The sequence below is a fragment of the Cotesia glomerata genome, linkage group LG9 (assembly GCF_020080835.1).
Source record: "Cotesia glomerata isolate CgM1 linkage group LG9, MPM_Cglom_v2.3, whole genome shotgun sequence".
NCBI lineage: Eukaryota > Metazoa > Arthropoda > Insecta > Hymenoptera > Braconidae > Cotesia > Cotesia glomerata.
In genome coordinates, this window is record NC_058166.1 from 4,711,777 (window position 1) to 4,727,496 (window position 15,720).

A 15,720-nucleotide genomic window follows, 5' to 3' on the forward strand; every position below is an offset into this window, starting at 1 on the left:
TAACAGTTCCCTGGGCTGTCCCATTCCCAAAATTAAAACTTTAAGATTAAATTTTAAGTTATTCGTCCATAATATATAATTTGGTCCATAATGTTTATAAACTTAATTAGTTAACTAACAATCTTCTTCAATAAAAAGTACCGAAAATTAATTTGTTTCATTAAATTCATTAAACCAAAGTTTGTCCTAGGCATTTTAAGAACAGTCCCCTACCAGAAGTTCAAAGCAAAAAAAAAAATCCAGCGTGTTTTTTTACCTTTTGTAAGGTTTATAAGGACCTAACTAGCTTCAGTTAATAACCATAGGGCTGATAGCGCTTTATCGCCATTTTATTTAGTGTCAAAGCACCGCTTGTGCTGGAAACATGTGTCTGGGCCACTTCAAAACTCAGTCCCCTGACAACTATTTTTATTTATAATTTATTTATAAAATTGGATCGATAAGTCTTATTATTATTCTAATTAAGAGCGGTTTATAGTTGATTTTCAAACGTGTTTTTCTCATGTATGTGATAAAATTTCGAAAAAAAACGCTTCGCTCTTCGATAGATAATTAAATTATCTATCGAAGAGCGAAGCGCTTTTTTGGAAAATTTTCATTTATTTATGCCTAAAATGCGTTTTAAGATTCCATTTGTTGTACAAGTATGACAGAGATACTTTCGTTTGTCCAATAGAGGGCGAGAGAGAGAAAAAATGTAAACCCTTCTTAATGTAAACATTTATTGAGAACTTGAAAAGTTGAATGCATTGAAATAGTTTGCTTGATTTTTCTCAATTTGATAAAAAAAACAGTCCCCTGTGATGTTATATGGCAAAAGATACACAAATATCGAAAAAGCAAAAATTAAATCGGATGTTTATTTATTATGATTAAGCTGATAGTTTTGTAGCCCTTGTTAATTTTTTTTCTAATAAAATCAAAAATAATTTGGTCGGACAATTTTGTACAGATTTAAGACGTCCTTACAAAGAATCACCCATATATCAACGGAGTCGGACAGAAAAAATTGTATGGGTTGCGTTTCCACGGGTACAGTCTTGCGTAGAAATTATGAATTACTTAGCTACAAGCTCATATACTTTTGCGGCGCGTATAATCTCTAATTTTTGACAATATTGTACCTTAGCAAATACCTTAAAAAAATAGATCAGGTATTTTTATTCAATTCTTCGGTTTCAATCCTCATAAATAAACACTAAATTATCTTTATAATATTAACAAATAATTAATTAACAAATTCCATCCATTTTATATCAATTCTTTATTTTTCATACAAATTATAAACATGTTTTTTTTATTTATTTTTTTTTTTTTTTCAAATACTGTACATATACTGAATTTAATTATACTTTTAAATCTCTAATTTAATGATATATCTTTTATTTTATTTTATTCTCATTTACTCGTAAAATCGTCTACTTTGATCCTCATTTCGTTCTATTAATAATTATTAATAATATACAAGTGTTTTTCTTCACACAATGCTTTTTTTTATTTATTTATTTTTATTTTATGAACAAGCTCAATTATTTGATATGGCAGTTCCAGGATAGAAAAAAACAAATAGTTTTTTAAATTATTTGACAAAAAAAAAATTACTTATTATAACAATATTTTCTTCTTTTAATTAATTTAAATTATACGATCAATGCACCCTCACAAATACGATTACAAAATAACCATTTTTTTATTTTTAATCAAGTATATGTATATTTTATAAATTTTATAAATTAGTCAGTAAATTATCAAATTTAATAGTAACTTAGTTTTATAAACAAATAATAAAAAAAAATTCATTATTTTAATGATAATTATGTAGATGTGTGTGTCTATCTGTGTTTACCTCTCTCAAATTGAATTTATCACAATAAAAATTTTTGAATTTCTCTTAATGGCCTCTGGAACTTGATTAATAAGAATGATCGTCATCTATTTACAATGTTTAATTATTTCTTCTTTAATTTTTTTTTTAACGAAATTCAGTAAACGATATATCGCCTGTATTTGAAATACAATTACGAGCTGCTATTTAAATTTTTATTTATTGATTTTTTATCTTAAACTACATCTGCCGATATCATTAATAATTTTATTTAAAATTTTGATATCATCAATATAGAATGAGAGAGTACTATTTGCTATCTTCGCAGAAGACATAGATAAATATATATTTATTTTTTCATAATCTTTTCTTATGTAATTTACTTAATTAATTACTGTTAATAATAATCTTGTCGGTGCTCATTTTTTTTTAATTTATGTACTTCTTTTTATTTATTAGTATAATTATTATTATATTATAACTGTTATTATTAATTATTCCAACAAAAAAATTTTGACTTTAAATTTTACATCGGACCGATTTTTTCAATAATACTATTGAGAATTGTATTTATTTTTATACACTATTTATCTATCATCTCAATAGTATAATTGACTAATTAATTTATTAATCAATATTTTTTTAACTGATAATAATTAACAAATTAACAGCTTACACGGAAAGAATAAGATTACACTAGATATCATCCCAGATCATACTCAGTGATATCTGTGGCGAAAAAAATTCCAGATAGTAGCTAGTATAATTCAGATTATACTCAGTATAATCTTGAATTATACTCAGTATAATCTTGGATTATAACCAGTGATAACTCCGCCATTTTTTTTCTAGCACCTGCGCACTTAGCATTATCATATCTATTATGTACTTTAGATATTAAGACAGTCAAATGTTGTTTTAAATATTATCTGAAATTTTTTTTCACCACAGATATCACTGAGTATATCTATATATCTATATATCTTGTTCTTTCCGTGTCGATATCAAAAAAATAAAACTAAGAAGTACAAAAGCTGCCAATGAATTTTTTACCATGCAAATTTAATCAATCAAATTAATTATTTTATTACACAAAATTAGTAAAATAATTTTTTTTATTTTACTCTTATTTTAGGTAATTAATTAATTAAAGAAAAAAAAAAAAAAAAAAACAGGAAATATTTCTGACTAAAGAGAGATCAAAATAAATTGCCACTTATTTGTCCGTAAAACTTAGTTAGAATACGGTAATTATAATGAAATATATACTTAAAATATGTTTCAATTAATCGATTCTTTTTTTATCAAATTAATCAAATTGTTAAGCTAATTATAAATCAATATTTTTCACAAGAGATTCATGAAAAAATAATTTTATTAATTATATAATTTTAAAAATTCAATTGCTTAATTGTGAATCGATTGTTTTAATAGTACTGAGTTGTGTATTTTAAGTACCAAACTTAAATAATTACATTACAGCTGGTAAAAATCTGTTGTAAGACATGTTTAATTGAAAAATTAGTTGATAGAATGTTTGTTTTTTTTTTTTTTAATGCTATGAGTAACCAGAGCAATTGTTATAAACTTTAATAACTATTTGAATTGTTTAGTGTGTAATTACTGTAAATAATAAAAAGATAAAAACAAACAGTTACACTAAGTAAGAAATTCAGCCACGTTATAATAAACTATAGAAAAAAAATATTTATGAATCCTTACAGTACACAATACAATTATAAGAATTACAAACACATAGAGCCTATTTGCTACCTGAAGTTTGGGTGGGATCGCACAAAAAATTATTATTTTAATTAATAATTAAGAAATTACCAACCAAATTAATTGAACAACATATAAACATTAAACTGCGCGATTTTACAGCAACACTTTTTTTTTTCACTTTTTTTAAAGTACAAAAAATTAATTGTTCCATTCATTTTTATTTTGATAATTATTTACGTGGGATTTTTACGGCGCATTTATGATAAAAAAATGTAAAAGAAAAAAAAAATTTTGAGTTTTTTTGCCTTAGAAAGTTGGAAAAAATTTTGGCTCTCATTTTTTTGGATAAAATTTCTATTTTATCTTTTTTTTTTTTTTTTGAAGTACATAAAAAAAACAAACAATTAAAATAAAAAAAGTTGAAAATTTGTTATCAACTTTTTCTTTTTTAATTGTTCGTTTTTTTATGTATTTAAAAAAAAATATATCAATAAAATCAAATAGAAATTTTGTTCAATAAAATTAAAATTACTCACTTGTAAATATTTACCTTTATTTTTACAAAATTTTTTTATTTTTTAAAAATACCTGAAGAATTAAAAAAAAAAATTTTTCCAAAATATCAAATAATTTTTTTTTTATAAATATACAAATTTTATTCGTAAAAAATTTTTGTTTAAATTTGAATAGAAAAATTAATTTTTAATAAATTTTTGTGCATTTTAAAAAATGATGAAATTTTACGTTTTTTAAAAAAAAAAACAATTAAAACTTATTTTAAATATTTTATATGCTATGAAAAAATAGTGAATAAAAAATCTATGCTGCAAAATGACAGTTAAACTGTTTGATACAAAAAAAATTGATAATTGAAAAAATAATAATTAATGTATTGAAAAATTTAATGAATAGTATTTTAAATTACAAAATTTACGTTCTTAAAAGAATTTTTAGATTTCATTCATATCTTATCAACTTTCATTTAATTTTTAAAATTATAATCACTTAGATAGCTTTATACAAGATAGATCATTTATAACAATGTTAATTGTAATCATTGCATTAATATTAATATTTATTAACATATATACTCTTAGCCGCAAATATATGTATATTTCATTTTATTAATAAATGTATATGTATTATTGTAATAATTATTATTGTATGTCCAAAATAGTTGAAGTAACTCTGATTAAAGTATAATACTAAACTGTATTAATCATTTATAAATAGTACTGGAGTCAACCCAAGATCACGTGTGCTAATTTTTATTAATAATTCTATTAAATATTCTTCATAAATACTTTGCGGTATTTTAATTACTTTTTTTTTCTAATTATTGTCAATTCCAACATTTGCACTAAATTTTGATTGCCAAATGTCTCATTTTTTTTTCTTTTTTCATTTTTTCAAAACTAATTTACAGAACAAAAAAACGTACAAACAAGTTACAATTATAATTAATAGTACAATAATTAATTTCACTTAAAATTTTATTTAAACAAGTGAAAATTGAATAAAAATACTCACTGGTAAATAAAGACCCGGGTTGATCCAGTAATCAGTGCATTCAATTTTGAATATATAAATTTCTATATTTATTTATATATATATATATATATATATATATATATATATATATATATATATATATATATATATATATATTTTTAATATTAAAAAAAAATATTTGAAGTTAATTTATAAATATACCCTCGCGGATAAATGAGTAACGTAAATCATTTGAGATCACAGCTTACAAACGAATTCATAAGTATTGATTTACGTTATCACGATAAAGTAACAATATAAAACAAAAAAGTTAAAAGTTTTGATCCAAGTACACCATACCTGATGATACATTTAATACACAAGTATGTAATAATTACATACTAACAATGTGTATTGTAGTGGTACCAGTTTTTACTATTATAGTTGTAGTTGCAGATAATTAGTGAATAATATTTATATTATTGTTCTTACTTTTTACTGATAGATATATAAATATATATCTTAGTGGTGATATATATGTATATATGTCGCGTAAATGTATGCGAATTAATAAACATTTACAAGCGTAAATGTGTGTATTTATAAATGAATGATTAAATGTAGTGGTGGTAGTGGTAGGCACTGATGGGGGTGGATGGCTGCATGGCGAGCAGATTTTATCAGACTAATCTTTGACCAGTTTGTATATGTGATGCTGAGCACCATGTTCAGACGTCGACACTTCAAAGACATACGCTGTACACAATAACGTTTCTTGTGTATCTCTATTTGTAACAATCTAGAATTTATTTTTTTTTATTAGTATTTTTATATAATATTTATTAATAGATATATTTGTTGAAGTAAAGCTATTTGGTTTGACACGTAATTAAATTATATTTTATTATTTATTGGATAATTGTCATCTGTGGCATTATTTGTGTTTTTAAAATATTAAAATAATTGAATTATTTATTTATTAAAAAAATAAATAAATAAAATAATTTAATTAATTTTTTTTCAGTTTTTATTAATTAAAGACGATACAAATAATCAAAAAAAAAAAACTATTAATTTTTTACTAAAAAGCTTTTCAATAAAACTAATTTTTTTTAAACTGATCGCGTTATTAATGCCAAAGAACGTATAAAGAAAATTTTTATTTTTTTATCAACTTGGGAATGTAAAAAAGTAAAAATTAGGTTTAAAAATGCAAAAGAAATTTTTTTCAAGTCAAAAAAGCTTGAAAAAAATAGTTTCAGGACCTCAAAACATTAATATCTAGTGAAAAATTGATTTTTGGTAGACTGAAAACACTAATCCCAATTTTTTGATTTTTTTTAACGAAAAGTTAACAATTTTATTTCAATTTTTTTCAATCAACTTCCACAAAATATGAAAAATTGAAAATTTTTTAAAATTGCCTGTATAATAAAAAATTTTTTAAAATTGTCATTTGTTTAAGATCTTAAACGTGACACAAACCAAGACTCTTTTAAGACGCCAAAAAAAAAATTCCAAGAGCAAACAATTAATTTTTAGACATTTTTCAGACGATTTTGCCAGTTTCTTTAAAAAAATCTTAAAGAAAAATTTAGAGAATATTTCAATATGAGCTCACAGCGACGGCGCTCCAGCAAATTTTTATAGAGCGTCTTAAAAAAGTCTTGAAGTAATCTTAAAATAGTCTTAAAAAAATCTAAAAAGCGAATTTTTCACCGCAACATTTTTGAGGGTTGTAGTCAACCAGTCAGATCGACAATATTTCGAATTATCAAAACTCCAGAAAATTAAAAATTCCGCTACATTCAAAGTTTATAAAATACATTAGCTTAAATAGAATACCAGCCGAAAAACAATTTTGTAAATTATAAAACACCGAGTTATCGAATATAGGTAAACATAAATCTTTTATTCCTCAAGAGTTAAAATTAATTTAATTTCAAAAAAAGTTCGTTCCGAAGTATATTCATCCGAATACTCATCCATACGAATAATGATTTGGCCGAAAATTACTCATCCAAATAACTATATATTTACATTTCTCGGCTAAATGAGTGTTCTTCTGTTCATTCATTTTGACGTAAAAATTTTCGTTGTTATGTTTTTTAATTTATTGAGACTTTGAGACTTTAAAAGATTCTATTAATATAGCTTTAGTTTTTTTTTTATTCAAGTTTACATTTTTCGGAATTTTAAAATTTGTAAAATTAATTATTTTAAATTACATTTTATATTTACTTTCTAAGTTCTAGTAATTTATTAATTCGGAATTTTATCAGTCTGACTAGTTGTCTGCAATCCATTTTTGAGTATTCTCTTTTTAAATTGAATTTGAAATTGTTCAATAATTATTATGTCTTGGTTTGTGTCACGTTTAAGATCTTAAACAAACGACAATTTTAAGACACTTTTAAGACGATTTTTTTTTTTACACGGGCGGAATGTGTTAATGTTTTTAGTCTAGCTTCAAAAAATCAATTTTTTATAAAATCAAGAAATTTTGGAGTCCTTAAAAGCTATTTTGTTCATTTCTTCATAAAAGCCCTCTTAGCTTACAAAATTTTTTTGCGTTTTTTTAAACAGATTTTTATTTTTTTTATTCCTCAATTAATTGAAAAATAAAATTCTTTTCCTACACGCTCTTTTGGCATTAGTAATTTTTTGTCATTCTGTAATTTTGTAATTTTTCTAATAATTAAAAAAAAAATTAACTCTGAATATTAAAAAAAAAATTGTGAAAAGTAAAAATTTTATAATTAAAGGTTAAAATTAATTTGAAAAAATAACCATGAATAACAATCAGTGATTTTATTAAATTTAAATATACTACGATAAGAATTTTAATTCAATTATTTTTAAAAAATATTTTTCAATCAATAATTAAGTGCTATCTATTTAAAATGTCGTCCTAGAATTTAAAATAGCAAAAATTATTTTGAACCAAATAGCTCAATCTTTCCCATAAAGCAAAAAATTTTATAAAAAAAAATTACCTGAAGAATTGTGAAATTCTCAAGCACGCTGTTCATCATATATTTTTCTGGCAGATGCTTGAGTTTGTGAATAAAGTTTATCATGTATTCACACATAGGCGAACGACTGATACGATAAACAAACCTTCCATTCTCAAACCTTGCATATTCAGTCTCCACCTTCTCTACCACTTGTTTTCCAAACGAACATACCTTTGTCGAACATGTTATCGTCATGTTCTCGGTGCTTTCATATCTGTAATTAATCAAGTAAATTCCAAAATTAATCATATTAGTAATAAACAAACAATTAAAGTTACACTAAGAGAAAAAATTTATCTTAAAAAAAAAATAATGTTATAAAAAATTAATCTGTTGAAAATTTTAAACAATTTTGTTTTTTAGCTGAAGAAATAAAAATTTTTTTCTCAGTAACTTTCTCATTGAAAAAAAAATGTTTACATTAAAAAAAACAATTTTGCAAATTTTAAACTAAAAACTTTTTTTAAAAAAATTACTGTGAGAAAAATTGTTATTTCTTCAGCTAAGATATAAAACTTTCAACAAATTAATTTTTCGTTATGACAATGTCAATTTTTTCTCTCACTGATGAAGACAAATTTAAATAAAACATACTGGCTTGTTACACCATAGAAAGCGCCAGCCTCGTCTTGGATATTTGTATTGAGATCCGCCCAAAATTTAACAAGGAAGAAAGCTGCTTGTGGTCCCTTATCATAGAGCTCTTTTAAACCTCCTTTCTTTTCTGGAAATTTGTCATAAATTTGCCTGACATCAACGGCTTCTAGAAGTGGATCCGTATAAGTCGCTGATCCTCCTATGTGGACGAACAAGTGTTTATGGTACTGAAAAAAAAAAAATATTAACGAATTTATAAAAAAAAATTAGAAAAACGGTAGACCCTGAAGGCCATCCGTGCAACTTTTCCCGCTAATTTCATACCTAGGTGCTTAAAATTGCACCAATGATGTTTTTGAGCTTCCTGAGCTCAAAAATACAATTTATGTGTTATTTTGAGCTCTCTGAGCTTAAAGGGATAGCTTTTCTATGCTTTTTAGCTCAAAAGTGTGATAGAAGTTTGATAAAACACAATTTTTCAAATTTTCAAACTGCAGTAACTTTTGAATAAATGAATTAATTTTTACGCGGTTGGCAGCATTCGACGCAATTTTTCAAGCCCCATGAAGATTATGTAAGTTTAGTTTGATCGAACCAGGATTTTCGGAGTAATTCTGAAAAAAAACTTTTTTCGGTTTTCTTTCGTCAACGATAACTCACGAACGAATGAACCGATTTTGACCGGACCGGTGGCGATCGACATGGTTTTTTGATGATAAGAGCTGATTAGTTTTGAGAATCGATCGGTAGAGCTGTTTAAAAGTTATTCTAAAAAATGTCGGAGTTATGTTGAAAAAGTTATGTTTTATTTTTATGTAAAATGAAAACTTGAACTTACAATGTCTTGATCTCGATGTTGATCCATATATGCTGAAAACTCGACAAGTCTCAGCTTATGTGTGGCAATCGAACGTCCTTCCCAGGGTGGAGGTGGTTGTGCCTGTACCATGTCACCGCTAGATACCGCAGTCGCTGGTTTTCCCGTGTAAGCTGGCTGTGAAAATGGCTTGACATCTTGCGATGTTCCGGGTTGCAATCCAGGTTGCCAGAAGTTCTGAAAACAGTAATTTATTATTCAACGAGTCAAGTATATTTTTTATTAGTAAGTTAAAACACATATACTAGTCTATGTAAGTATAAAAAATTTTTAAAATATCACAAACAGAAGAATAGCATTTTTTATTTTTTATTTTGGTATAAGATAATTAAAACAAAGAACAATACACAACAAGTGCCCCCTAAAGGCGAGCAACAGCGCGGGGTATTATTTTAGATTAGGAATTTATATTGTAAAAGTTAGTGTAGGTCAGAAATAAATAAATATGAAGCAACAGAATTACTTGCGTTATTCAGTTTTAAGGGATCATTGTACAAAACATGAAAATAAAGTTAGCCGATATTTCAAAACTTTTAGAAATTTTTTATTGAAAAAATTTCAATTAAAGAATTAAAAAAAAAATTTTCACATAAAAAACTTGAAAAACTATAAATGTAATTTTTTAGAAATATTTTTTTAGTTGTAATTTAATTAATAAAAAAAAAATCCAAATTTTTTAGACGTCTGCTAACTTCAGTGTCATGTACAAAATTTTATTAAGGTAAAAGTCCATATTATTGATAGAGCCCTACTAATGACACCCTATTTAATTTTATTCTTTTATTATTAAATCTGTTAAGGTAGTACCTCCGCGAAAAGCATATTCAAAGAAACTTATGGAATTTTTTTTTATCGAAAGATAAATATATTAATAATTCACCACCAAAATTTCAGATCAATTCACCGCACCGTTTTTGAGTAGTTAATTTTCGAAATTGCATCTTTTACACGTAGAGGTATAGAGAGATGATAAAGTTAGTATGAAATCTTTCGTACCACTCGAGTGATATAAATAGATTTCGTACTAACTTTACCATTTCTCTATACCTCTACGTGTAAAAGATCCAATTTCGAAAATTAATTACTCAAAAACGATGCGGTGAATTGATCAGAAATTTTGGTGATGAATTATTAATATATTTATCTATACTAATATTATAAAGAGGAAAGATTTGATTGTTTGTTTGTTTGTTTGCATTGAATAGGCTCCGAAACTACTGAACCGATTTGAAAAATTCTTTCACTGTTGGAAAGCTACACTATCCCCGGGTGACATAGGCTGTGTTATATTTTCAAATTTTTGCTAAATACCCGTGCGAAACCGGATTGAACTGCTAGTCTTTCGATAAAAAAAATCCCATAAGTTTCTTGAAATATGCTTTTCGTGGAGGTACTACCTTAATAATCACAATTGTTGATGTTTCATCACAATTTTACATGATTTTAAAATTACAAAATAGTAAAATTTAATTCCAAGGTATAAACTATTTACCGCAAAAAAATGTCATTTTTTCAAGCAGGACAAAACTGCTTATACATTTGTAATTTCTATACAATATCGTTAAGAAAGACCTTATTTTCAAATCCAGATTTCTCAATGTTTTTTTTTTATGTAATGGCATTGCTTAAAATTATTTTAGATTATTTATAGTCTCAATAATCATATAATCATTTATTTATACTTTATCTAGTTAAAATTAATTTTAAAATAGCGGATGTCAATGATGGGGACACAAAAATTAACTTGCGTCAACTAACGACACAGGCCATAATGTAAGGTAACCAAACCCCCTCAACAAACATATCAATGTATTAATGTTTACATACTGTCATGAGATTTTATAAGAATCAAAGTATTTAAGACTAGAAAAAATTGCTAAAAAAAAACCTGGTAAAAAATATAGAGAAGCTAGGTCTTAAACGAATTTTAAAATAATAAAAATTATTGATAATTTTGCATTAGTTAGTAAAAATGATTATTGTTAATATAAATTTAATAGTAATAAAAGACCTGTCATTAATAGGGTGAATAGTAGGTCAATAATCGGCTCTTTGAATTTTTTGCGCTGTCAATAATACATACATTCGACCTGTTGGTTTTAAGTTGATATAATAATTATTAAATTTATTGCAATTAAAGTTAATTAATTTAATTATATAAGTAAAAACAGTGATTAAGATATCCTATAAAAGAAAAAGTTGACAATATTGATTTGAAACACGATAAAAAAATTCAAATATTCATAATCACTCTTATAGTGTCAATAATCGGGGCTTTTACCTTATATAATAGTAAATTGAAGTATTGTAACAATCAGTATACGTATAGCGCTGAACAAAATACCACGTATTGTTAGTAGAGGAACACCAAATTTTTTCTCAATATAAAAAATATTGTGAGTGGAAAAATACTATTTTTCAATATGGAATTATAACCAAGTAGCATACAAAAATTTAAGCAGAGTCATGATTAAGTTAAAAAATAGATAATTTCATCGAACACCGGACAGATGTATCCTGATGAGCAATATGCATCAGATAAAATGAAAAATACTGAGAAAAAGGAATGTCAGTAGAAAAGCTGTTTGTCAATAAAATAGTTTAGTCATTTAGGGATCGACGATTATCTGGATCTGGAACTTACCGGTCCAGGATAGGAGGGGTTGGAAGCGTGAAGGGCAAGGGTCCCGATGAAGGCAGAGGGCATCTTGTTGTGTATTATACTCCCAGCTGACACAATCTGTGCACTTGACATACTCGACATTGTCTGTAGAGTTTTCTCCTTCGTCATGTGATCCTGACAAATTCAAATTTATTACAACCCATCTACTTAGCAAAACTTTATAAGAGTTTGGAGAATCCAAAAGTGCACGCCTCATAACGCTTATTTACTTTTTAAGAAAAAAATAAATTGTATAATTAATTGTTAAAATAAAAAAAAATAATTAAGTAATTTTTTACTGAGTATTTCATAATTTTTTTTAATTATTGCACTCATTGTTCGTTTTATTTGCGCAAGTAATCTAAAAAATCTAGTAATATGATTGCTTGATCTCGTTTTAACTTGATTAAGCACCGCCACAGTTTTTACGTGAGAAAAATAAGAAAAGTTCTTTTAGTTTTGTACATGTGTATCATAGTGAATTTTAATGAAAATTCATTAAAAAAAAAAAAAACTACGTAAACGTGGCTATTGATATAAAATAGGGTAGCAGTTTATCGAATTATGAAACTAATAAAAAAAGCCCGGTCTCGATACATCAATTTTTTCGAGAGTTATCGTGAGTACATATAAAATTAGCGTACAGACATCCGGACTTCCAGGTAAAATTTTTTTCGAAACGTTTTTTTTTTTTTAAAGCAGCAACATGAAATGATTATTAGAAGCTATAAGATAGATTAATTAGAGTGTTTTTTCGATGTACGTCTACTCGTATTATCGTATAAGTGCAATATGGTTGTGATAGAGGCATTTCAAGACCACAGAATTGTTTTACCTTGACAGATCGGGAGTAAAGCAATAAACTAAGAGAAAAAATAAAAAAAAAAAAAAATTGGCATTTTTTTTTTATTTCTATGTAAATGAAATATCAACCTATACATTAATTAAACTCGTAAATATAAAATTTTAATGGCTGAAAAATCTAATTTCATTTTGGAAAAAATAAAAAATTTTGAAAAGTATGAGCATTTAATTTTTGATAAAAAATGTATTCTGTTGATAATTTTAAAAGTAAAATAAAAAAAAAATAAATTTTATTAAAAAGGTTTTAAATTGGCTACAAATTATTAAACATTTTACACAGTAAAAAAATTTTCGTAAAATTTAACATAAAATTTTGTGTAGATGATTTTTTTACACAAAATTTATGTTAATTCTACACATACTGTTTGTATTGATGAAATCAACATAATTCTGTGTTAAAAGTAACACAAAAATATGTTAAAACTTTCATTGGCTGATTCTCGGATTTCTACACACTTAAATGTTATCCATAACACAAATAAAGTGTTGATTGTAACTTTTTCTTTGTGTTACTCAGATCAGCTGTCAAATATGTGAGTTTTACTAATAATTTAAATATATATATATATTTTGTGATTAAAAAAAATACATGAGCAATTGAAAATAATAAATTAAAGGAAAAATGCACATGTAGAAAATTAAAAAAACTGTAAGTTTATTTTCTAATAATTTATTAATTTCAATTATTTATTTTTTTGTCTAATTCAAAAAAATAAATGAAAATTAAGTTAGCCGACATCTGAAAATTTTTACAATTTTTTTTTAATGAAAAAATTATTACAAAAAAATTAAAAAAAAAAAATTTCACTTGTAGAAAATTTGAAGAATTATTCGTGTAATTTTTTAAGTATTTTTAACTTGTAAATAATTTGTCAAAAAAATCAACATGTCTGCTAGATTCATAATCATAAAATTTATAATTTTTCTTATTTTATTTATTTCCTCATAATTTAAAATTTATTCTGTCTTCTAGATTCACACTAGAAAGGACATTAACTTTGTAATGAATTTTAAGGTTACAATTCTGTTATCGGATGTTTTAATATAAATTACCCTTTATTTACTTAGTTTTTAATTGCTATACACTACAATTGTATATTTATTAGCTGCATTTAAGTATTTTACGTAATGACACAAATCAAAATCCACCAAATTAAAATGACGTTGAGGCTATCACATTTACATGTCTATCTTGTGTGGCATACGTGACTATATATGAAGAATTCTTTAACATAAATTTTGTGTTGGTTGGCCAGTAACATTAAAAAAGTGTAGTTTTACTTTGAATTAACACTTGAGTGTGTTAAAAAATGGATGGATTGATCAATACAAACCGTTTGTGTAGAATTAACATAAATTTTATGTAAAAAAAACATCTACACAAAATTTTATGTTAAATTTTACGAAAATTTTTTTACTGTGTACCTTTTTACAAAAATGCACGAAGAAAAATTTTTTTTTGAAAAAAATTGGCAATTTTGTAATAAGAAATTAATTTGTTAAAATTTTTGAACAATTTTATTTCTTATTAGTTTATAATAATAGTTTATTTAGCAATTTGCTATTTCATTGTATCACAAAATGAATACATTAAGTTTTACATAAGGTAAAAGCCCCAATAGATGATCACGTACCAGTATATGATCACTCCATGTATCTGTATATCTATATTCACAAATATAGGTATACAAATACATGGAGTGATCATATACTGGTACATGATCATCTATTGGGGCTTTTACCTTATATACAAATATAAAAATATCACATTTTTAAAATATCGTTTTTACATATTCTTTCAATTCTCTTTTAAAATAAGGAAGTCTATTTTCTGCTTTAATGTTTTCAGGGATCTTATTATATAAGTCGAAACCTTTGTAGATTAAACATTTCTCTGTGGAGCGTGTTTTCGTATGTTTAATATTTAATAATGATCGATTTCTTGTGTTATACCGATGATTTCTTAAGGCTTTTGTCATTTGGTCATACATATATTCCGACGCTTTGTTTAAGATAATTTTATGTACAAATATACAACAATTATACACCATCTGCTGTCTAATATTCATCCAGTCTAACGTCGATATCATGTTATTTATACTATTTATACTAGTATATTTGTTAACACCTAATACAAGTCTCACAGCTCTATTTTGAACTTTCTGCAGCTGATTAAGCTTATTTTCACTGAAATTGAGCATTAATGAGCTGCAATAATCAAAACATGGAGCAACATCTGATTTATAATAATATTTGTTCTATATGACACCGTATTTTCTATTTTATCCATAATATTTAATTTTCTCGCGGCTTTTCCAGCTTTTCTTAGCGGAAGAAATAAAAAATTTTCTCAGTAACTTTCTTATTGAAAAAAAAGTTTTGTAGACTTGGAAAAGAACAATTTTGGATAAAATATTACAAGTAATCGATCTAAAATTATTTCTTCCCAAATCTAGAAAATTTTTTTTTCAACAAGAAAAATTTCCATTTCTTCAGCTAAGAATTAAAATTGTTATAAATTTTCAACAAATTAATTTCTTATCTCAGAAATGCTTTTTTTTAAACAAATTTTTTCGCTCATACTATGTATACTATGAGGCGTGCAATTTATTCCTCATCCGTCACAATGCAATATAAATACGTTATTAAATAAAAAAATATT

The 15,720-nt window shown here is 25.0% G+C and overlaps 1 protein-coding gene across 9 annotated transcripts in view; it reads right to left on the reverse strand.

The window, feature by feature from the left end:
- Positions 1-5,226: 5,226 nt before the first annotated feature.
- Positions 5,227-15,720, reverse strand: part of LOC123272099 (protein scalloped) — a 159,523-nt gene continuing 149,029 nt past the window's right edge. For 8 of the 9 annotated variants that reach the window (XM_044738739.1, XM_044738747.1, XM_044738743.1 and 5 more), the window contains 5 exons: positions 12,177-12,329; positions 9,494-9,709; positions 8,653-8,882; positions 8,038-8,272; positions 5,227-5,840 (listed from right to left, as the gene is read on the reverse strand). In XM_044738739.1, coding sequence (XP_044594674.1) covers positions 5,727-5,840; positions 8,038-8,272; positions 8,653-8,882; positions 9,494-9,709; positions 12,177-12,329 — 948 coding nt within the window. In that variant the 3' untranslated portion in view covers positions 5,227-5,726. The remainder of the gene's footprint in view (positions 5,841-8,037; positions 8,273-8,652; positions 8,883-9,493; positions 9,710-12,176; positions 12,330-15,720) is intronic. The other variant, XM_044738746.1, reaches the window with a different exon arrangement.